General features: G+C 36.3%; 1 protein-coding gene across 6 annotated transcripts in view; it reads right to left on the minus strand.

The window, feature by feature from the left end:
* The window catches only part of pdlim5a (PDZ and LIM domain 5a), a 131,623-nt gene that overhangs the window by 30,822 nt on the left and 75,977 nt on the right, over positions 1–24,824 (minus strand). For 5 of the 6 annotated variants that reach the window (XM_051927747.1, XM_028802145.2, XM_051927746.1 and 2 more), the window contains one exon: positions 6,416–6,597. In XM_051927747.1, the coding sequence (XP_051783707.1) occupies positions 6,416–6,597 (182 nt within the window). Of the gene's footprint in view, positions 1–6,415; positions 6,598–21,500; positions 22,045–24,824 lie in introns of those variants that run through there. The other variant, XM_051927748.1, reaches the window with a different exon arrangement.

The following is a 24,824-nucleotide window of genomic DNA, read 5'->3' on the forward strand; positions in this document are numbered from 1 at the left end:
ATATTGAGAAGGGTGCTACATAAATGATTGATTGATTGATAAACAAATAGGAAGAGCTGCAATATTGATTACATTATAATATTGCACTGATCTTTATAACAGATTCTGCAGGATTTTCTTCTTTGGTGTAAAGAATTTTGAGTGTATGTCATGATTTCAGTAATTCAGTGAAACGGGGTTAACAACAACTGGTTTAAAAAAAGAAAGGAACAAGCTACTAATATTTCAGAAGGGTGGTGTAAAGTTTACAACTATTTCTACATAAAGAGAGGTAGCCATGGCATGATGAAATATGTAAGGGTGCGGTTGTGTAGCGGGTCCACAGCTCATGTCAAAAGGCCACTTTTTAAAATAAATAATCGCCGTACTCGCAGCTTAGCGAGGGGGCGTGGTGTGTGTGTGGCCGAGTGGTTCCCGGGGAATTTGTGATGCAGGCGATTCTCACTTAATTGCACAGGTGAGGAGTCGTCCACATCCATGATTGTTCCCGGGAGCTGCTGATTGCCACAGCTGATCCACGTCCCTGTGATAAATAGAAGCGCAAGGCGGCTAGCAGGGGTAGATAAAGAAAGAGAAATAAAAGACGGACGGAGGTTAAGGGTGAAGAAGACGGCAGGAAGCAGGAGGGAGAAAGCTGGTGCAGAAGAGGAGAACAAGCAAGCGCAGGCTCGCGCTGATAACAAGCAGCTGGGAGAGGCGTGACCGAGTGGGATATTTGGCCAGCACCCGAGGGCCGACGGTAGTGGTCGCTCCTGCTGAGCGCTTGTTGGGAGCAGGAGTCACCAGGAAAAGGTTGACTCACCGCAGCGAAGGCAGCGGGAGTCGGAGATTTGGAATAGAATCCCCAGTGTGAGCGTCCTGGCTGTTGAGGGAAAGCCAAGTCTCAGTCTGGTAGGGGCTAAATGAGGTCAGGGATCAGGAGGCTACCAGACCAGTTGAGTAGAGCAAAGAAGGTCAGCTGCATGCAGGGGTGACTCCTCTGGTGCATAGCCTAGATGGGAGAAGCAGGGGAGTCACCAGTAAAAGAAGGCATCGTGCTTTGTGTTTTTAAAAAAACTGTTTCCAGCCATTGTTTAACACTAGAATTACCAGAGCCTACGAAAAAACTCGTATATCAGGCCAACCTTAAATCGCTTCTTAAATCCGTTCACACCTCTCCGCCAGCATCCTTTGTCCTCTAAATGTGCTGATAAAAGACAAGCTGCCAGCAGCCAGCTATTCCATCCCCCCACCGACTTAGAACGTGAGTGAAGTTTTCCCAGCTCACGCCTTGATTGATTATGTGGGAGTGAAGTGGAGTTTTACAGTGGAAATAACAGATCATTATTCTAAAGTAATCTGTGTAAACACATTGTTAAAACAGAAACTTTGTCATATTTTAGTAATAAATGTTACAAAATGTAGTAGGCATAAACTATAGAATGTGTAAAGCCCGAGTTCCAAAGATCAAATAAACACTTTCACAAAAGCTTCAAGCACAATATAACAGCTTCTGTGGCGTAGCGCGTTAAGGTTTGCCTCTTAGAGCACAACAGCTCTGCTGCCTCACAGACCTGAGTTCGATTCCCCACTAGGGATCAAATGTTGCTTTTTTTTTTTTTTCTTTTTAACCTCAAACGGATATAAAATTTAAAAATTGGTATGCACTGTCAGTTAATGAGATCGTTATATTTTCATGTGGGATGCTCCTTTTAAAATATTTTTTTAACAATTGAGACTGCAATTAACAGGAACAACTGTCCTTATAACTGTTATTTTTAAGATCCATAACACACAGACAGACGAGCACTGCGTAATAAGGAGACAGACAGGCAGAGATATATAAATAAACAGGGAAGGCACATGTACTGAAAGAAAAAAAAGATCAACGTGCGTTGTTTCTGTAGCACTGAATGAGCTCACCCGCTCTAACATCACCCCTCCCCCCCATCTGACTCTCTAAGTACAACGCACGTTGATCTTTTTTTTTCTTTCAGTACATGTGCCTTCCCTGTTTGTTTGTATATCTCTGCCTGTCTGTCTCCCTATTACGCAGTGCTCGTCTGTCTGTGTGTTATGGATCTTAAAAATAACAGTTATAAGGACAGTTGTTCCTGTTAATTGCAGTCTCAATTGTTAAAAAATATTTTAAAAGGAGCATCCCACATGAAAATATAACGATCTCATTAACTGACAGTGCATACCAATTTTTAAATTTTATGTCCGTTTGAGGTTAAAAAGAAAAAAAAAAAAAAGCAACATTTGATCCCTAGCGGGGAATCGAACTCAGGTCTGTGAGGCGGCAGAGCTGTTGTGCTCTAAGAGGCAAACCTTAACGCGCTACGCCACGGAGGCTGTTATATTGTGCTTGAAGCTTTTGTGAAAGTGTTTATTTGATCTTTGGAACTCGGGCTTTATACATTCTATAGTTTATGCCTACTACATTTTGTAACATTTATTACTAAAATATGACAAAGTTTCTGTTTTAACAATGTGTTTACACAGATTACTTTAGAATAATGATCTGTTATTTCCACTGTAAAACTCCACTTCACTCCCACGTAATCAATCAAGGCGTGAGCTGGGAAAACTTCGCTCACGTTCTAAGTCGGTGGGGGGATGGAATAGCCGGCTGCTGGCAGCTTGTCTTTTATCAGCACATTTAGAGGACAAAGGATGCTGGCGGAGAGGTGTGAACGGATTTAAGAAGCGATTTAAGGTGGGCCGGATATACGAGTTTTTTCGTAGGCTCTGGTAATTCTAGTGTTAAACTTCATTGTTTTTTTTTTTTTTTTTTTAAAGGATTTTTGTTTTCTAATGGATTTTAACCTCCACCCTTTTCACTTGCTTTTATGGATTATTTATTTAAGGATTTTTTGATACACTGCACTTATTTATTTGAACACTTGTTTTGTTTGCTGTTTTTAATAAAAGCACTTTCCACTTTTGCACCATCCACTTGCTTTGTTGTGCCTCACTGCCTAGCTCATCGGTGACATTACTGATGGTGTCGGGTTCAGAGCTACCAGAAGGAAGATGGGAGCATGGAGTGGAACCCCCATCATCACAGATGCCTACTGGTTGTGCAGCCCAACACAGTTGGGAATAGGAGTTCTTTTAAGTCAGAGGCACTAGGAAAAGAAAGCCATTTTAAAAGGATATTAGGTGTGCACTTCAATTTGTGACAACTTTTCAGGCCCAGGGGGATAGTGTCCTCCAACATTTTTTCACCACAAAAACTCATTTCAATGTGCTGCTATTGAAATTATTAAACGTCAACACACCAGGTGTGAATACATGTGCGTTTACATGCAAACCTATTTTCTAAAATGGCATGTAAACCCTTATTCTAGTTTGAAAAACCAGGTGAACAGTTAAAGATTTATCTGCAAGTAACCTAGCTATGTGGCAGTGTAAACCTGGGAAACAGTTAAGACTATTGTGGTTTGCACATGTCCATTGCACTCTACTCACTTGCTTAGCTTCGCAGATGCTTTCAATGGCTACGGGCATAAGCATCCATAAGATACATTTCCTGAGGCAAATGCTCAGGCAATGGCATTATTCCTTCTCCTAGTTGAAATAATCTCAAGTAAGGTAACATGTAAAAAGTAATGTGTGTTTAGTATTCCGTTTACTTTTTAAAGTAACAAGTAATCAAACGCAATACTTATTTTATTGGAGTAAAAACACCTGCATTACTGTTATCATAGCAGCACTGAGTATAAAGCAAGAAGCACACGAACTGGTGAACCACTCCTTTGCGGAGCTCAATTGTATAGCTAAGCAGAATGGAGTGTGCTGCACACAAACCAGTAACAGAAAAATATAAAAAATGTGTTTAACTTTACTCTAGCTATTTGCTACAGATACACTGACACAGTGGAGCAGGGCCTAGTGTTCATGTAGCAAATCATCAGGGGCTCAAGCCGAGTATGTGAAAAGGGGGTGAATGTTATTTAATTCAGAACACACAAAGGAATAAACATATTTATAAAACACAAGAAATTTTTCACAGGCTTCATGCTTGCATTCAAATTCACACTGATGACATTTCTTTCTTTTTTTCTGTGAAGTTTAATGACATCAGAGCGTCTTGCCAATGAAAAAGTTACTTGCAAATGTAAACACAGATTTTTAAGAAACCAGGTTTCTGCCTTAAACAGGTTACTCACTTTATCCCAGTTAAATGTGTACATGTAAACACACTGAATAATCACTGAAAAACGCCAATAAATGTCATTCACAGTCTCACTATACATAGCTTGTTTCATTATATTGCAAAGATATTGCCTGCTGCCACCTGGTACTATCATGCATGCTTTTGTGCTTCACTGGTTTAGCGAGAGAAAGTTTGAGCTCAAGGCTAGCTTGCAATCAGGTAACACGGACTGAGCATAATTTATAGGCATACTTTTAACTGAAATGATCATATCGAAAATGATAACGTTTTGTAAAGATGTTTTATCATAGACACAGTGGTTGTTCCTGCCTGCATGGAGTCTGCATGCTTTCCCTTATTGGTTAAAAGGTATCAGTGAGTGTCAGTGAGTCTACTCATTCAAAACACTGACCTCAGTAATTATCATATCCTCCGCAAGAGTCACTCAGTATGCCTTATAGAATTCAAATATTGTGTACGAAAGATATGCTATGGAAAGCAAATAATGGCGGACACTGATTGACCCGGTGAACGTGGTATCAGCATGCAAGTGGTCTGGCTCTTTCAAAAGCCTACTTTTTGAAAAAATGCAATGAAGTGTATTCAGTTCAGTTATATGTGTACAAAGTACAATGAAACTATTATTTTTGCAATTCACCAATAGGCTGCCAATTGGCACAAACCTCCCTCTGCAGGCTATGTAAATTAAGAGCACAGAATATAATAGGCAAAAAGTGGGCATCAGAAAAAATAGTGATTTGAGTATGCATTTGTCTCTTGTTACAAGCCATGGCAAAACATAACTGTAGAAAAAACAGAATTGCAGACACAAAGCTTAGAAAGTATTGAAAAATTGACAAATGGGTGTATCCACCAACAATGTCTTCTACAAGCCGTCAAGTGAACTGTTACCATGTGCTTGCCTCAAAAAAATAGCACTGAAAATCTGTGATAAAATACATTATTTCCAATTTACTTTTGCTCACAAGCACATCCCATAAAACCAGAAGGCATTTTTCTTAAATCGAAAACTTTGCTGCTTCTACAGTATGTGGGTGCATTTGGTAAGTTTTAAGGATTCTGTTTTCACGTTGGGACTTCATTACCTCTTCACCTCCATTATAAAAGGCAAAAGCATGATAGGTTTTTTTTTTTAAACTTACAAAAAATGCTTTCATTTTTGACATAATTTTATGTAGTACATTAACATATACCATGATTGTGAAGAAGTAACTTTGACTTGAAAAACACCAAACCTATCATTTAATGTGTAGGAGTACATAAAATAAAATGCAGAGGAAGTGATAGAAACAATGTGTGAAGTTTCAAAAGTATGCAGTGTAAATGGAAGTGGAAACTCCATAACATAACAAACTCAGACCCACTTACTTTACTCACTTACTTTAGGCTGCTTAGGAGTTTATTTATATTCACTGACTATATAATGATACCAGGTTTTGAGCCCTACATCACTGCAATGTCTTTTTATTAATGTGGTATGTTATGATATCTGGGTATCCTGCAGCTGGCACCATCCCTTCTTGAACCTGGATCATCAATTGCTATCTATTGAGATGGACTAGTGTAATAAGGACATATCAACTGACAAGATTGGTATAACTTGCTCCATGCAGTTCATTACACATAATAAAAGCAGTTTCCAAATAAAATAGGTGCACTGCAATTATTCAATAATTGAATCAATTAATAATCATTTCATAATTAGTTAAAACCAAGAATAAAATCATGAATAGGATTGTTTTCAGTCATTACAACTCCATCACTTGATTCCCCCTGCTCTCTCACACAGATCTACCCATCTGGGCTGAGACTCCAGGCAAACAGAATCAACTTTTTTCTGGTGTCCGTCGGAAACATCACTGAGCCCTGTCTTCCTTAAGCAGGAACCCATGATCTCCCATTCTCTAATTACCCAGCACGTTTGATAACAGAACGTCATTCTCCTCGCTTTCCCTACTGCACTGTCTCATTACCACAGCACTGGTCCAAATACGTGATCTTTCTTTTCCTAGGTTTTAGTTTCTCTCCCTCTCATGATCTCTTACTCAGACCCATTTCATCCCCAGTGAGTAGCAGGTGCGCCAAATAACCCATGGAGTGTCAATTAAACTGTATTTATCTAAAACTCACTCCCACACAGACCCCTAACATGCTTCACTACATACATAAAATTATGACAGTATATAATTTTGGATGAGATAAAAATGCTAAGCTGTAAACATGAAAAAAAAGGAAAAAATTGGAAGTTCTTACCTGATACAGTTCCAGTTTGCTGTATAGGAGGTTTAATAGTACTAAAGGTTCCTGTGGGTTTAAAGGGAGTTGCAGAAACTACATTAGAAGGAGTACCCTTGGAAGTACCGGAGGTGTTCTTGGTCATTGTTTTTACTGATGATGAGACCTGAGGACTAGGCTCAATATGTTCTGCAACCTCACTAGAAAGAAAAAAAGAGGGAGAGATCAAGTCAAGTTTCATAGGATTGTATTATGGAAATTGCTATTTTGTTCCAAAACAAAATAAACAACAAACTAAAGGTAAGTACTTACAAAAGCATTACTTTTAGGCACTTCTGTAAACTTCTTGTACCTCTCATCTTTATTCTTCCAAAATTAGTGACATTTGTGCCCGTTTTATGATGGCCCTTTGCCTGTATGCTTATTCAGCCATTATCCACATATGTGTGTGCCAACATTTTACCTGTTATGACTATGTTTCTACTTTCCCAAGTTATCCATCTACTGCATCAGACTCTTAAAAACCACACTGAAAGTTGCCTTTTACTATACACCACATTTTTCAAAATTGTGGCATTCTTGTGGTGTTTGAGGCTCAATCAGTAATAAATAGTAGATGCTTTATTCACAAAATCATACATCTACAGATAGAGTATGTTCGGTATACTGCTAAACTTGTTGGATTCAAACATGAAAAGTAATGTCATTACAGGTAGGTACAGGAGTACAAAACACTTCTCAAACAAGAAATATTGTTACTTTTAAAAGTCAAAATGTCAGGTCAAAGAAATTACTCAAGCTACTTTGATTTAAATGAGGCCTTTAAAGTACTGAAATAACAACAATTTTAAGATGATCAATAATTAATAATCGTATCATATAGTATGTATTTTCAATAAATGAAAGTACTACCTCAATAAATGTGGAATAAACAAAAGAGTGATTACAGGCATTTCATACAAATTAACCTCTTTTTAAATTGCTTATTAATCTTTCTACAAGGCTCTTCTGTGTGCTACTAAAAACACAGCCTTCTGAACTTTAAAGTACTGTAATTACCATTCAACCATTCACAAACTGCAATTTAAATAAATGATAGCTAGCTACTGCACCCTGATTCACATACTAAGAAATCTGACAATTTTTTTTGACTATTATTCTACTTTGATATATTGCTAATAATAAAAATGCCAGTTATTTAAGACATAAAAATCAGATAGTAGCTAGCACTGACTTGAAAAGTTTACATACTCAAGTTTTCTAGTGAATTATTTATTTTCTATGGCTAATGTTGATACTGAATTGCTATTCAGTAACCAAGTAGAGCTTTCTACCTACCTTGAGAATAAGGCAACTTATCTATAGAACAAGAGAAACATAACTACTTTAGCCAAGTGTTTTAGTAAATTGGGAATGGCGTTTAAGTTTTCTGGCATTAGGCACTGTTTTGGCATGCAAAAGATCACAATGCACGATACAACTTTCGATAGTTTTTTCCCCATTTCTCAGCATAAACATTGAATTTGAGATCAGGGTTGTTAACTTAAGCTACTGGGCAAATTCTCTATTGCTGTAACTTTTCTAACTGCTTAGCTGGACATTTCAAGGGTCTTGAGTGAATCTGTTTTTAAATTTTTACTCAAAGCTGCGACTTACTAACCAGAAATCTGCTATTATTAGCGAATTATGGTCAACCCAAAGAAAAGAATAATCAATTGGAAACTGATGACACTTTGACATCAGGTATCAGTATTAGACAGCTAAACAAAAAAGACCAATAAAATCCACTGAAAAGGCGATGGCTAATTGATTGGAGTGGTCAATAGTGCCTCACAGCTGAAAAAAACTTCTATTACAAGATTTCAAGCACAACGTTAATGAAGTGGACAGTAATATAGTGGAGTAAAAGTACATTTTTCTTGTTTACAAATATACTAAATATAAAAAATATTGTTGCCAGCTCTGAAAAGTTCAGTTTTACCAAACATATAAGTAATGGAGTAACCATTCTGGTCCACAGCTGTAGTGATCTTTCCTTGCTAGCATATAGTATGTATACAGCACACATGAATAATTTATGGAAGAGCCCAGCAATATTACTATGTTTACAGGTAGACAAATGTCCTGGTGTGTCAGATCTGCAATTTTTTTAAATAAGAGTCCTGTATTTTCATTATATTTTACTCAAACAAACAAGATGAATTTAATTGACAGCACCAGTAATCTATCACCTTTAAAACATCTGTTTAGATGGCTTGCCTCAGGCTGTGTTAATTATGTATTAATCACTTGTAAACAGAACTTTGACAGTTAGCCAATCAAAGGTGTGTAATAGGAGGTACAGTACAGTAATATGAAGAAGCACCATATTAGACGTCACAAAGATAAGTTATTAATTTAAAACATGGCTTGTTCAATAGACCAGTAGAAGAGAAAAATGGGGAGGAGAAGAAAGAAACTGATTGCTACATCAAAAGCCGACCCAGGATTTTCATCTTTGACATCGGATTTTTTTTTTCAGTAAGCTTTTTAAAGTCTATACATATATATCCAAACTCTGCTTTAATGCTTTCTTCTACTGGTATTATTGTTGTTTAGTAAATACCACATTGCTTTTAAATTTGTATACTTTGTCTTTATATCTAGAGTGACTGAATAAATAAAGTAAATATTAAGAGCAGTTGAAGTCGCCATTCACTCCGAACTACGGGGTTTATCAGAAGGATGAATGAGAGCTCCATCCAACAGAAGGAACAGTAAAGGAAGATGTAATTAGTTGATAAATGGCCTATAGTCAAGGATGTTGAGCCTTTTTATTTTTAAATATATTGTTGGAGACCAAAAGTAATATTTAGTTCTGAGATATATCGAAGACATTGCATGTTGTTCATGCCAATGGTAAGCATGTCTCTAAAACAGCTACAGAATGACGGGCTGTGCATACATCATTCATATGGCACTTATATGGTTAAAGTGCTAGGGAGTGAAGGGCTGTGCATGCGTCATTCATATAGCACTTATGTGGTTAGTGTCTGTGTGTATGTCTATATATGTGTGTGTTAATCTTAAGGTACGAGAGTAAACCAATCTGGCAACGAACCTGGTGAGTTCACTTAACCCTGGAAAATACATCTAGGCCCTACAAGAAAGCAAGTATGGGTATTTCAAGGGTAATAGCACACTAATAAAACAACACACAAAGGAACACTCAAATCAGTACAATAATAAACATACACATTGGGGTGATTGAGAGCCACATGATATCTGAAATCCTGTAAATTCCTTTATCCCTTGATTTGTTGCAATAAATACAATAGGTTTAACTTAAATACTGTACATATACAATACAGTATATTTTGAGATCCCAATATATGTTGAGGAGTAATTCTTAGCTGACCTAGCTGAAGTACAGTTACCGTATTACACTTTGAAAGCACAATCAACGAGAGAAACTTACACACGCAATCACAGAGCATAATAACATATCAATGATGGAAAATTGAGTGTACTTGGCCTGTGTTTAACCAGCTCAGATGTGACAGCGATGGCTGTTAGTAAGGAAGTAAATTTTGAAGATTTCCAGTGAAGGCATGTCTCTTTCAGGCTACTTCTTGCTTGTGGAGTAAATATCTAAGCAGCACTGGTGCCATTGAGATTTCATTGAACTCTTTTTGCTTCCTTAAGCCACTTACTGGAATCTATAGCCCTGTCAGTGGCAAAATGAATCTGTTTTTGCAATTTGAAGTCAGAGGAAACAATCACTGACAGTGACAAAGATAATATGTAAATGGTCCTTTAGCTTCTCTTCTTGTTCATGCCTTTAATTCATGCCTTTAGGCCAGCGGGTGGCGGGGTATACTAAACCTAATTCTGTTATCTCTGCAGACCAAATACGGGAAATCCAGTCTGATTCCACATTGCCAGTATCACTTCTGGTGTCAAAGGTGATGCCACTTCCGGTTCTGGACTCTTTAAAAACACAATCTTTCCAACATAACGTCAGTTCAATTCAGGACTCAAACCAATGCACATGAGTGCTTCATCAAAATCCCACTGCAGCCAGGGACAAGTCAGTTTTTACAATATAACGCACGTCATACAGTATACAGTGATCCCTCGCTATATCGCGCTTCGCCTTTCGCGACTTCACTCCATCGCGGATTTTATATGTAAGCATATTTAAATATATATTGCGGATTTTTTGCTGGTTCGCGGATTTCTGCGGACAATGGGTCTTTTAATTTCTGGTACATGCTTCCTCAGTTGGTTTGCCCAGTTGATTTCATACAAGGGACACTATTGGCAGATGGCTGAGAAGCTACCCAACTTACTTTTCTCTGTCTCTCTTGCGCTGACTTTCTCTGATCCTGACGTAGGGGGATTGAGCAGGGGGGCTGTTCGCACACCTAGACGATATGGACGCTCGTCTAAAAATTCTGAAAGATTATCTTCACGTTGCTATCTTTTGTGCAGCTGCTTCCTGAAACGACATGCTGCACGGTGCTTCGCATACTTAAAAGCTCGAAGGGCACGTATTGATTTTTGACTGAAAAACAAACTCTGTCCCTCTCTATCTCTCTCTCCCTGCTCTTGACGGAGGGGGTGTGAGCTGCCGCCTTCAACAGCTTTGTGCCGCGGTGCTTCGCATACTTAAAAGCCAAACAGCCCTATTGATTTGTTTGCTAGAGATTGTTTTCTCTATCTATGTGACATTCTGTGCTCCTGACACGCACTCCTTTGAAGAGGAAGATATGTTTGCATTCTTTTAATTGTGAGATGGAACTGTCATCTCTGTCTTGTCATGGAGCACAGTTTAAACTTTTGAAAAAGAGACAAATGTTTGTTTGCAGTGTTTGAATAACGTTCCTGTCTCTCTACAACCTCCTGTGTTTCTGTGCAAATCTGTGACCCAAGCATGACAATATAAAAATAACCATATAAACATATGGTTTCTACTTCGCGGATTTTCTTATTTCGCGGGTGGATTTGGAACGCAACCCCCGCGACGGAGGAGGGATTACTGTAATGTATTAGTGAGACCTCATCTGATCAACATTAAGTAAAAGACTGAGGACAGCAACTAGGCATCTCCCCAAGTCCAAAGAGCATGTTATACTTTGATATGCTCAGAAACTTCAGCCTCTTTAGTCTCAAGCACAGGAAGCTACAAAGGGCCTACTTCAGGTCTTCAAAACTCTTAAAGGAATAAGTGAAGTGGATCCAGAAGAATTCTGTCAATTTAAAGAACAAATAACCTACTCAAGGAACCCAGTGGAAATTATGGGGAAGTGTGTTTATATTGAAGCCAGGAAATGCTTTTGCAGGCATAGAGTTGAGGGAATCTGGAGCAAATTGCCCAGTCATATAGTTGAATCACTAACCTTGACAACCTTTAAAAGCATCTGGATAAGATATTTGACAACTTGGCTATCAGCAGACCAACAGAGTTTCATGGACTGAATGGTCTCCTCCTTTTTGTCAAACTTCCTATGTTCTTATATTAATATTAGCTTCACCAAATCAATATCAATTTAAATGACATAATTAAACTAATTAAATATTTAATTACTTTTGTTTTTATCATAGATACATCAACGGAAAAATCAAGCGGGTATTACGGTATAGGGACCGTCACTAAACATTGGAAAGATGTCTTCATCAATACAGTCATCAATCCTTAACATTCTTAATTACACTAACAGACAGATTAATGTGTAATGTTTTATCTGTAAACTGTACAGTCTTCATTAATCTTAACAACTGGCATATCAGTATCTACTTAAGAAATTTTAATACAAACATAAAATTCTTCCATTAGGACATAAATGTTTCAATACTTAATAACAAAACAACACATATTGATCCAAATTCATAACTGCTTATTTGATAATACATGTATCATGCAACAAGAATTTAGATTTACCTCTATGTCTCAAGGTACAATCCTACAAATGGACATAGTCAAATTGTTTTGGGAGTGCAAGGAAAAGAAAAGATTTTATTAATTCAATATGTTTGATAATTCCCAGGCTTCACAAACCGAGTGTACTTTCATAGTACTGTGTTTATTTTAATGCAGTGGTTCTCCACATGCGTCACCTGTGCATGTGAGAGTGTGGTACATGTGGGTAAAAAGAGAGAAAATGAGAGAGAGACAAATGGTCTTGCAGTTTTACCTCACAATGCATTCAAATCCTGCGGCATTTTCAATGAATGATTAAAAAAAAAAAGCTTAAATTATTAACACATTTATCTACTTATGGTATTGGTTCATAAATAAAAAAATACTTGATTCATGCTTGTTTTGAGAGCATGATAATTTGACCAATCAGCTGTCAATTATAATTATTTTAACTTGAGTTGAAATGATGACCACATTAAATTGCCTTTTAATGCAGTAATATGTATAACCCAGATAAAATAATGGAGGTTTGGCATTCATCCTCAAAATTGTAATGAACATGTCCACAGTTTTGCATCCAACCATCATCCATTTTATAATCAACTTATCCAGGCCAGTTTGACATGTAATGTGTTAACAGATGCACATAATATCTGAGATGTGCTCTTAGCAGGACTGCTAAAACATAATGTTTAATTGGCAGAAAATCAAAACAGAAAATACTACATTTAAATTATTCCTTTCATTTTTGAAGACATGCTAATGTTCTTTGTTGTAACAAATATAATGCACCAAATGTAGTGAAAACACCAGTGACACAAATCTGGAAGGTACATTAGTGAATTGGACACCTCCTCCAGTAATGAATAATTTCAGCCATCCAAATTGGTGGTAAATTCTGGATTAATGAAAGAGCAATTGCAAAGTCTGATCAGTTATGCGAGACAGCTTGTTAACAACAGAACAAGGGCTGTTTTATAAGAATTCTAAAATAATAATCTTGAACTGACAAGTTCAAATGAATAACAATAATACATTTTATTCACAAATGGTAGCCTTAAAGTTACAACAGAAAATGAAATGGGTAGCCCACTTATAAACAGTCACTGTTTAAAAACCCTATGACCCAAGTCAATAAAATCACCTCGTTTATTGTTAATGTGGAGGTAAATTGTACATCTCTGCCAAAAATGAAAATAAAGCTTTCAATTGACTGCTTTAGATAAATTAAAGGTTTTGGAAAATTTTTTCTAATTTTTTATTCCAAACTAAACTACACTATTGTTTATACATTAAAAATAAGTTTTAAAAAAATTTGGTGTATGTAAGATAAATTAAAAGGCACATGCACACACATGCACTCAAAAACTATTCATTATACATTGTTCAAACACTCCAAATATGATTTTTGGATGGGAAAGTATATCATTTAAGACCAAAAACAAATGGTGGTACTTCAAAAGACTTAACTTCCTGAGGGTAGACAAGCCTGAACACAACATTAGAATTATGCCGGTGCATTTTTTAATTCTTTCCTTTATATACTATTCTATTTAATATGAATTCATTTTTTTGTGTTTGTTTCATGTACACATGCATTTAACAGCAGCTGTAGCTCTGAAATACAATCTTCTGCATAAAATTAAAGATACTTTACTGAATACATTTCACAATTCATGTACTCTGCAACATGAGCATTTTAATTATTATTTGTTCATTTTGGTTTATTTTCCTAAACTGCCAAATCTCAAAGCATATTATTAGACATGTCTCTGTCTTGCATTGGTCAGGGGTTACAGCTTAGCATCACTGTCACACAGTTATTGGCACTGGTGAGTTCAGTCTGGGGTTATCCTCCAGTCCAGTCTAAATCTGTACAGCTGTGCTATGTTTGCTTTGTACATTTGGGTTTTCTCTGGGTTAATAGCACTATATACAGTATATTGTTAATGGAGTGGGTGTGTCTACAAGAGTGTTTTTGATGAAAGGACGTCTGATGAAGGGTTGCTTGTGTCTTGCACCCAGTGCTGCCATTAAAAACAAGCCCCAAATGAAAAAGGGGGGTTAGAGAAATGAAAGGCTGAACAATAAAAGAATTGACTTACTGGATATCAAACCAATTTAACTGAAAAATAAACAAACAAACAAACAAATAAATAAATCAGCCAAAGAGGCATTTTTAGTACCTCATCTAAATTTACAACTGGAGTGTCAAACCCAGGTTTTACAGGACCACAGTGGCAGTACGTTTTTGTGAGTGAGTTAGCTGGGCCGAGGTTTACACAATCAGCTGATATGATGGTGTGTTCTCTGTCTTGCACACTCAACTCTGCTGGCACTTCAATAACTTACATTGGCGATTTACTTTGCCATCAGGAATGACTACTGAATGAACAAACAGTGAAAATATACAAAATATCCCAGTTGAAATACAGAAAGTGGCCAAGTTTCTCTGTTTTAAAATAGATGATATTGAAAATTCACCAATGGAAAATGGGAATTCTCCAAATTTCAAAAATTGCCTTAATGAATAAGTGCAACAAATTTCAATTACAAAGGTACGTGGGGAGTCAAGTTGTTTCATACATATAGACAGGAAAAATGATGTTTACATTACATTTTATGAGAGCATATATAAATGGTATGGATGGATTAATTTCTTGAACTTTCTAACTCCTAATCTTTCACAACGAATTTATGCACAACAAATTAACTACTTACAAACTTGCTCATTAGTTTTATCAACAGCACATCTTGCATGTGGCCATCTTTACATTTTGAGTACTTAACTCTGCTTTTTTTTTTTCTTTCTCTTTTTGCTTTGTTGATATATAAGTAAGCCAAAGAAATTCATGGAAATTAACTCTGTCTGGAAAATTACTGCATTGTGTTTTCCAGGATACTCCATTTTGTTCACTGGCACCCCTGAACCAGTAATTTTAGTAATATATTCCTGGGATTGATCACATGTCAAAGGCATTACAGACTGCAGCTAAAACATCAAAGTAACTGAAACTAAACAAGCATGATTCTCTTGTGAGGTCAGGGTTGCACTCTTACAACTGCTTATATAAAGGATTCATCCATTACATTTTTTCTCCAAAACCTTGGTTTAGCACTAGAGAGTGTGACCAGCAAAGTGACCAAGAGGTTTAAACACCAAGAACAAACAGCATTAAACAACTTTTTTTTGTGATAAAATCAGACATGTGAATGGAGAAGTAATACATCTTGCTACAGCAGACTTTGCATATCAGAGCATTACAACAATCAAGACAAGAACAGGCCATTCAGCCCAACACAGCTCTTCGTTCCTATCCACTTAATATTTCAAAATAACATCAAGTCTAGTTTTGAAAGTCCCTAAAATCTTACTGTTGACCACACTAACAGATAGCTTATTCCATGTACAGTATCTTTGGTGTTCTGTGTAAAGAATAACTCCCTAATGTTTGTGCGAAATTTACCCTTAACAAGTTTCCAACTGTGTCCCTGTGTTCTTGATGAACTCATTTTAAAATGAAAGTCTCGATCTGCCGTACAAATTCCCTTCATAATTTTAAACACCTCAGTCATGTCTCTTCTTAAGTCTTCTTTTGCTTAAACTAAAAAAATTCAGTACTTTTAATCTTTCCTCATAATTCCTCCCTTATAGCCCTGGAATCAGGCTAGTCACTCTTTTCTGGACTTTTTCTAGCGCTGCTATGTAATTTTTGTAGCCTGAGACCAAACCTGTATGCAGTACACCAGATGAAGCACCACCAGTGCATTTTAAAGCTTGAGCACAACCTTCTTGGACTTGTACTCTACACATCGTGTTATATAACCTAACATTCTGTTAGCCTTCTGAACCCTGTCTGGCAGTTGATAATGTCAAGTCCACTACAACTCCTAAATCCTTCTCATAAAGTGTACTTTCAATTTTCAGACCTCCCATTGTGTATTCAAACCTAACATTTTTACTTCCTACATGTAATACCTTACATTTACTTACATTCAATTTTACCTGCCACAAATCTACCCAAGCCACTATGCTGTCCAAGTCACTCTGTAATGATTTAATGGATTCTAGATTATGTGCTAATCCACCTAGCTTGGTATCATCTGCAAATTTAACCAGCTTGTTACTCATATTCCTATCCAAATCATTTATATATATTAAAAATAGCAGCGGCCCTAGCACTGATCCAAGTGAAACATCACTCTTAGAACCCTATCAGAATTGGCTAATGTTGAGACAATTCTGCACCCATCTACAAACATCACTCTGAACTCCCTCTTATTTTAGTTTGACATTTATATACATACAGTATAGTACCATTAGCAGTCAAAAGAGTTTGTATCCTGAGGCTGTTCACATCATAGTGACTTTAACCATTTTGATTTAAAAGCAGTGTTCCCCAGATTCCATCAGCACATTAATTGTGTTACTAGAGGTACAAATACTCTGGACAAAATCTACTCCAATATCAAACAAGGCTTCAGAACTGAATACTAACACACCTGGGCCAATCCGAACACATGTCCCTGCTTTCAATTCTGGCATATAAACCTCTTAAAAAGAATGCTCCTTTCACATTTAAGACTATTAAAAAGTGGCCTGAAGGGGCTTCTCAACAGCTGCAGGACTGCTTTAAGAGAACAAATTGGGATATTTTTGAACATCAGGACCTAGAAGAGTACACTGCAACTGTTCTGGGCTATACTGAGTTCTGCACAGAAACTGTCACCATAGACAAGTGCATCCGGGTCTATCCTAATCAGAAGCCCTGGATGACAAAAGAAGTCCAGTGCCTGTTCAGGGACAGAAATGCAGCTCTCAGGCTGGGGGGGGGGGGGGGGGGGGGTGAGGCAATATACAGTGCTGCTACAGTCAAATTGAAAAAAGGCATAAAAAATGGCTAAGGCTGCTTACAAGAGGAGGAGTGAGGACTGCTTCTAGAGTAATAAACCACTGAACCACATCTTTGCCTGCTTCGAGGTAAAATCACTAGATCTTCAACCAGTCTTTACCCAGTCCACCATTCCACCCTGCCAGAACTCCTCTGTTATAGTTTCATTGCCAAAAAACTGTACAGCAGCCTATATGACTACCATCCAGTGGCACTTACTCATGTGATCATGTAATGCTTTGAGTAACTGGTCAGAACTCTACTCATTTCAAGCCCTCCACCAATGTTAGACACACATCAATATGCTTACTGGGCAAACAGGTCTACAGAGGATGTCATAGCCACAACTCTCCATACTGTCCTAACCCACCTAGGGCAGCAGAGGAATTACACTAGGCTGCTGTGTGTAGACTTTAGCTCTGCATTTAATGCCATACTCTCTCATAAACAGGTGACCAAACTGACAGATCACTTCATCTGTCTCTGGATTTTGAACTTCCTCTCTGAACGCTCTCAGATGGTAAGAGAAGACCCACACATCTCCTCATCCCTCACTCCTAGCACTGGCTCTCCACAGGGCTGTGTGCTGAGCCCCCTTCTCTTCACCATATACACCCATGACTGCACACTCCAGCAACAGCATCATCAAATATGCAGATGACACTATTGTGGTGGGGCTCACCTCTGGGGTGAATGAGTCTTCTTATCAGGACAAACACTGTCCTGGTGGTGCAGAGACAACACTCTAAATTCTTAACACCACCAAAACCAAGGAGCTGATTATCGACTTTAGGAGGAAGAAACGAATATTCATCCCCTTTTCATTGATGGGGATAGTGTGAAGAGGGTCCTGACCTTCTGGTTCCTGGATGTACACATAGAGGAGGACCTGAATTGGAATGCAAGCCATTTCACCCAAAAACTGCTCGTGTCCTTCTACTGTTGCTCCATAGTGAGCATGTGGACTGATTACATCTGTGTGCGGTTTGCCTGCTGCACTGTATCAGAGAGGAAAGCTCTGCAGAGGGTGGTCACCACTGCCCAGAAGATCATCAGATGTCCTCTCCCATCCTTGGAAGATCTTTACAGTTCCCACTGCCTGAGAAAGGCCGGGAGCATAATTTAAAGATCCGTCCCACCCCAGTCACTCTCTGTTTGAACTGCTTTCTTTGGGCAGACGCTTCAAGATAATAAAAACATGGACAAATAGACTAAAAAATAGTTTTTACCCAAAGGCCATGACTGCACAAAATGATGCGCACACTGTGTGAAACTTTAAAGGAAACAAGTTATGTAATAAACACCAGCACAACGTGAAAAAAGTCTTGTGTAATATATTTGTTTTGCTTTTCCACCATTTTGAATCTCTTTTACTATAAATCCTCATATTTATATGTCTTTGTAGTGTTATAATTTCTTGCTGTTTTACACTGACAGGATGACAGTACTTAACTTAAATGCTATGTACAAACACTTTCAATTTTATGCTGCCTGACTCTTGACTTAAATGCATAATGAGGACAATGTTACGTAATTCCAAAAATGAAAGATTCTATACAATGAACATCATGTCACTAAACTTGCCTTAATTTTCTACAAGTGGAATACTTAACTCATCTCAACTCAATAGATATCATTATAATGTATTTGTGTATAGTTTTCAGACAAAAACATGCACATATTTAACAACAAAATGCACTACTGATTAAGTGCATCTGTTATCTTTCTAAACAATTTTAATGCTCTGCTACTTAAATAGATTTAATAGCAGCTATTCACCTCTCTCACACAATTAAAAATATGAGTTCTCTTTTTTTCTCACACATTCACACTGCTGCAAGTACAGTGCGAGACATGGAACTTTCATGTCCATCCTTCCTGTTTTCATCCAGTCAATCAGGTTGAGCCACAAATCATTTTGGGTAATATTCCTATCAGGGTAGGCTCATATATTGCACAGTTTATATACAAGTGAATACACAAAGACACTACCTTTAGGATACATATGCAACAACAAGTTTGTACATTTTGTTCTTGGAATAACTGTAAAACTTTTTTTTACCAAAATCCATACCAGAAATATTTCATTTTTTATATAACATAAACAACTGTATTGCCCAGTCCTAATCAAGTTAATGAAATTGTTTTAGTGAGACTGCAGCTTATTTATGTCAAAGATATCACAATGAACTAGTGAGAGTCCTTCTGAATATATAGTATGATAAAGCACCCAATGGCTAAATTCACAAATTACATTTAACAATAAGAAAAAAAGAAAAAAAAAACAAAAAAAAACCTTTGTCCTTTATTATGGGACAATTGTTTTAGGCATGACTATCACCTGGTATTTTAATTTCCTGTCAAACCAAGAAGACATACAGAATGCTAACAGAAGAAAATGAGAAATACATTTTAAAGCAGAAACAAGAAAAGTGAGGAACAAAAGGAAAGGAATGTCTTAAAGATGTATTTATTAAAATTCTACTTTTATAGTACATTATAATACAGATTAAAATCAAATTATCAGGCAAAATCTTCTTATTAGTAGACGCTCAATTATATAATCTACACAATTAAGAAATACACAAAATCCATGCACACATAAGACATTTGTCAAAACTGTTTATCAAGCTTATCTGCTTGCTGTCTATCTAGTGCAGTGTGGCCAAGCTATGAATATTAAAAACTTTTCAGTAAACTTTATACTACACATAAGTGTAACAAATATAACTACAAAGAGCAAAACATATTTCATTAAAAAATATAAAGTATGCCGTCTTCTTCTCCAAACTAAAACACACACTGCATGCTTCAGAGGTGGTATTCAAATTAAATCATTTCAAAATAAACATCATGGTAAATTAAATTCCTCTGAAAAGTCTAAACAAAATCATCAGTCATCAAGTCCTATAAATTGCATTAGCATACAGTATATACTGTGCTAAGTGGTGTTAAGAAGAAGAAAAATTGATGTACTATTTATTTGCCATATTTATTTTTAATGCACTCTTAAGTATTAATAATTTGACATAATTAAAAAAGCATAATGGCTACTTTGTGCCAGATCTAACAAAGAAAGGATTGTTGTCTAAATCTACATGACTTGATATTATAACTGTCTGAGTATAATGAAAATAGTCAATGCAGTAGTAATGAGCAGATATAGTCAATCTAAGCACTTCTCTCTTTTGGGAATTTCATCAGCTTGGTAGCATGATAAAACCCCACAACTGTTACAGTCTCGTCATACAAAGTGTCTGTGCTACAAATATCTATAGCAAAGTGATATTTAGAGAAGTTTAGAAAATAACAGCAATGATATTCTGATCACTGACAATCAGCAGTACAAATGCAGAATGTTGAAAAGTGCTCATCAAACCATTGCTTAAGGAAAAATAATGTTAAAAACTTCACAAAGATGGCAGTGTCCCTTTATATTACCAGCTTTCTTTTTATATAATCAGTAGTACAGACTTAAATAATCAATTTGATCAAAATTTTCTGCTATGTACAAAATCACCTTGAAGGAGATTGGCTTAAAGGCTAAATACATTTTGATGCATGTATTTCCTTGTACAAACAATATTTTTAACAAATGTCCCAATACCACTTTCATGAAACTATCTTGATAATGGACTTTACCATCAAGGATAGGACAAACTGTACTGGTAACATAACACAGGTGTATTTGCTAAGGATGTGTACGAAGGTAATGTGAACTATGATAATACCATCAGATATTAACCAATATATATTTTCCTTTTGCTCAACTCAGTTGAACGTTTAACAAGTTAGTAAGTGTATATATATATATATATATATATATATATATATATATATATATATATATATATATATTTATATATATATGTGTGTGTGAAAGCAAGGTGTCATCATCAGAGGAAAATTATTAGACAAACTGGACTTAAGGGCAATATATAGCAAGTGAAGGGTGGGGGTGGATTAACAAGGTGGATTTTGGAAGGTGTTGGTCATAAAGTTTGTTTTATTATTTGGTTGTTTTTCTTTTTAAGCCTGTGTATGTTGTGTTCCAGTCCAAGTGACTGTTAATGGTGTTTTCATTAAAGGGCCAAGATTCAGCCAATCACCCCCAAAAATCTGAAAAAAAAAGTTAAAGAATGTTGGGTTTTAGGAGGTAAACAAAAATCATCCCTTTAGTGATTTGTATGCCTACCTGTAGCTCATTTTGTTAGTATGTTGAGCATTTCAGCATTTTAGGGAAATGCACTTTCTGCCCAATTTAGCCAAAAATATCACTGAACAATGTATATAGTTTTTCTGAAGTACCACAGAATTTCAATGCAAATACCATAGTGTAACGAGATTTTAAACTAAAATCAAAAAGAGTTTTTGCCCAGAATTGGCCGACTTTGTTACACAGATGAAAACAGCTTTATATTTGTGAACCTCTCTGAACTAAATGTGTAATATTAACATTTGCATATAGATAATTTAGACTTTGAATGATTTCAATGATTCACATATCAACAAAATAATAAATGCCATGGTTTTGACATATACTACAACATGTTTGATTTGACTATAACAATGTAGACACATAATAAGTCCACTAATTTGTGTTAGATTCCAACTTTACAGAACAGCAGATCACCACAAAAAACAAAAGAACTCCATTATTTAACAGAAATGCAAAATTATATAAGCAGATTAATTCATTAAAGCCTAATGAATTTTCACAAGAATAATTGAATATTGTAAGTTGTCTGTTCAGTGTAATTTATTGCACATTCAGGACACGAGCTGAAACACCATGGTGCCAGTCACGCAGCTTAGTATATTTGGGACCGATGATCTGAGTCGTCATCTTTTCCCTAAAAAGGATATATATTAGAAAAGAAAGGAAAAAAACATGAGCCATATTGCAACCACTTCAGTTACTCTCTCAAGGAAGCATGCATAATGCTCTCACAGTGTTAGTAATTTATGTGAATATTGCATGCATATGTGTATCTTTTTGATAAATTTGTAAAATATTTCTTGAAAATTCAAACCTTGCAGACACTTTTAAGCATAGTACCCTGAAAGTGAAACCTCCAGCAGCACAAGAGCAGGAACAAGAGTGTGGTACAGCTAATACTGCTCTAGGACAATAAGAGAATGTTGTATTATCCTGTACCCGTGGAGAGAGAGAGAGAGAGAGAGAGAGATAAAAGTATGTAGGGAAGGGGCAGATTTTTTCTTGTAATGTTTAAAAAGTGCACTTTTATAAAGACACTGTATTCCTTTTCTATGCTAAAACAGCTTGCTATGTTTCTTTGTTACGGAAAATGTACCTCATCTGTTGATGATTTTATATCTTTTAAGAATTACCAATTACTTTGATATTTAGTTTAAGCAGAAAATGCAAAAAGCTCTGAGGCATTAGAAGTGTAGAGTTAAGAATACTGCTATGGAATATTGCTTGGTTCATGTTTTTTCTTATAAGAGTTAAAAACTGGCCTAAATCAAATACATCATACAGCACAACTACCATAACGCAAGTATGGTTTCATGAGCTGTTTCTAAGTTACAGTATATAAGCATACTGCACAGTTTCTAAGTTATACATGTATGTTGCTCTATTATCTCCCAGTTCTAACAGAGATTTTGGAAGTATAATTTTAGTATAATAAACTTTGGATAAAGTCAAAGATGTCTTATAAACAGAATCATACCTAGGTATAGCTACTGTATATCATAAGATCTAAAAAATGAGCTAATCAGAGACAAAGGGGGGAGTGGGGGTGTTGCTTAAATGAGAGTCAAACTGAAAATTCTTCGATTCCCTGCCTAAACATAAGCAACAAGACAAACACCTCCAGAACATAAGTGTTCCTAATCTTCCTCTACTTACAGAACTACAGAATGATCCATGTTGTATTGTGAATTGTTATACTTGATTGGCTTTTGTTTATTGCAATACTAGATTAAGCCTTCTTTATCCCTGGAGACTGGAATCCAAGTTCCTTTTTCGGTTAAGTCAGTCAGGGGTGCAGAAGCCAACTACCAGGTGAGTGGCAGTCACACGTTAGGTGGTGTCTGAAGAAACTACTGACAGTAAAGTAATGGACTGTAGTTCCAGGTATAAGTACATTGCACTGTAAACTATATCTCTAAAGTTTGGTAAGTGTAAGAATAGGTTAAAAAAAAAAGGCACAGAGAATTAAACATTATATTGTGAGTTCACATTAAAAAGAATCTGTGCATTTGAAAAGGGCTTTATATAAAGATGGAAATAATAATAATAATAATAATTCATTACATTTATATAGCGCTTTTCTCAGTACTCAAAGCGCTATCCACACAGGGAGGAACCGGGAAGCGAACCCACAATCTTCCACAGTCTCCTTACTGCAAAGCAGCAGCACTACCACTGCGCCACCTGTGAGGACAAGTCACAAGATATCATAGCCATAATGTGGCAACACAGATTTTGAAATTGGGACCAGGTTAACAACTTAAGGAAGAGGTCATGAATGAATGGCCCCTAACTATGGGGAATTGAACTATGTCTTCCTTTCAAGAAAAGGGACGGTTAGGGACATTGTCTTATTTAAGGTTTTCTAATGAATCACAGGTGCAGGTGTGGAAAAATGAGGTCTCGTCCTGAATCCTGTACTTTTCTGAAATGCCATTCAAAAGTTCTCATATTGCTTTTAGCATGGTCCAATATGTAAACAAAACCACCTACTTATAAAGATCCACTCTTTTTTTGTTCTTGTTTATTATAAAGCTCCATCCTTATTCAATATACACAAACACCAACTGTCATGCTTCAGCTATTACTGATAATATGGGAAGCTTTAAAAGTATCAAACTTCCCATCCATACATAAAATTCAAACCTATGTCTTTTTATAATTGTACCGTATTTATATAGACTACTACTCACCCCTTCACCACTTGACAGCTAATGTGTGGTGAGCATACTGGTGCAAAATGGCTGCTATCGCATCATCCAGGTGGATGCTGCACATTACTAGTGGTTGAAGTGGCTTTCCACTCACTATATAATGCACTATAGTGCAATGCAATGTAGTGAGAAAAGCTATATAAATATGAAGAATTATTAGTATTACTACTACTACTAGTATTTGTCAATGATTAAATAAATGCTATTGTAATAACAATGTGCGCTGTTGACTACGTACTATGAATGAGATAGCAATTTAATAAATTTAATAATTAGCTTTAACATGAAATAGTTCACTTGTTTAGCTCTCTGAAAACCATTTAGTTATTTGGAGGTAAACTTAAATATTAAAGCATGATCTATGAGGGACATCTTTCAATTCCAAAAATGCACTTGATATCACACTTAAGAGTAAATAAAAAAAGAATGCTTTTAAAAGCTAATTTTTGCTGACAATGCCTCAAAAGAAAATCAACTTATTCAACTAGCATAACACACAAAATGTACATGACTGATGCACAAACTTTAAAGAAGACAAAAGAAGAATGCACATATCCTACAGGTTTCCCAGAACACTGACTTCTGCTATTTGGTTAAAAAATATAGTAAGCTGTCCATTTTTTTTTTTGTTCTCTTGACCATGGAAAAGTCATCTGAGATACTGGTAGCCTTGGAATTATTGGAAAGATTATGTCATCAG

Source organism: Erpetoichthys calabaricus, chromosome 5, assembly GCF_900747795.2.
Source record: "Erpetoichthys calabaricus chromosome 5, fErpCal1.3, whole genome shotgun sequence".
In the NCBI taxonomy this organism is placed as follows: Eukaryota; Metazoa; Chordata; class Cladistia; order Polypteriformes; family Polypteridae; genus Erpetoichthys; species Erpetoichthys calabaricus.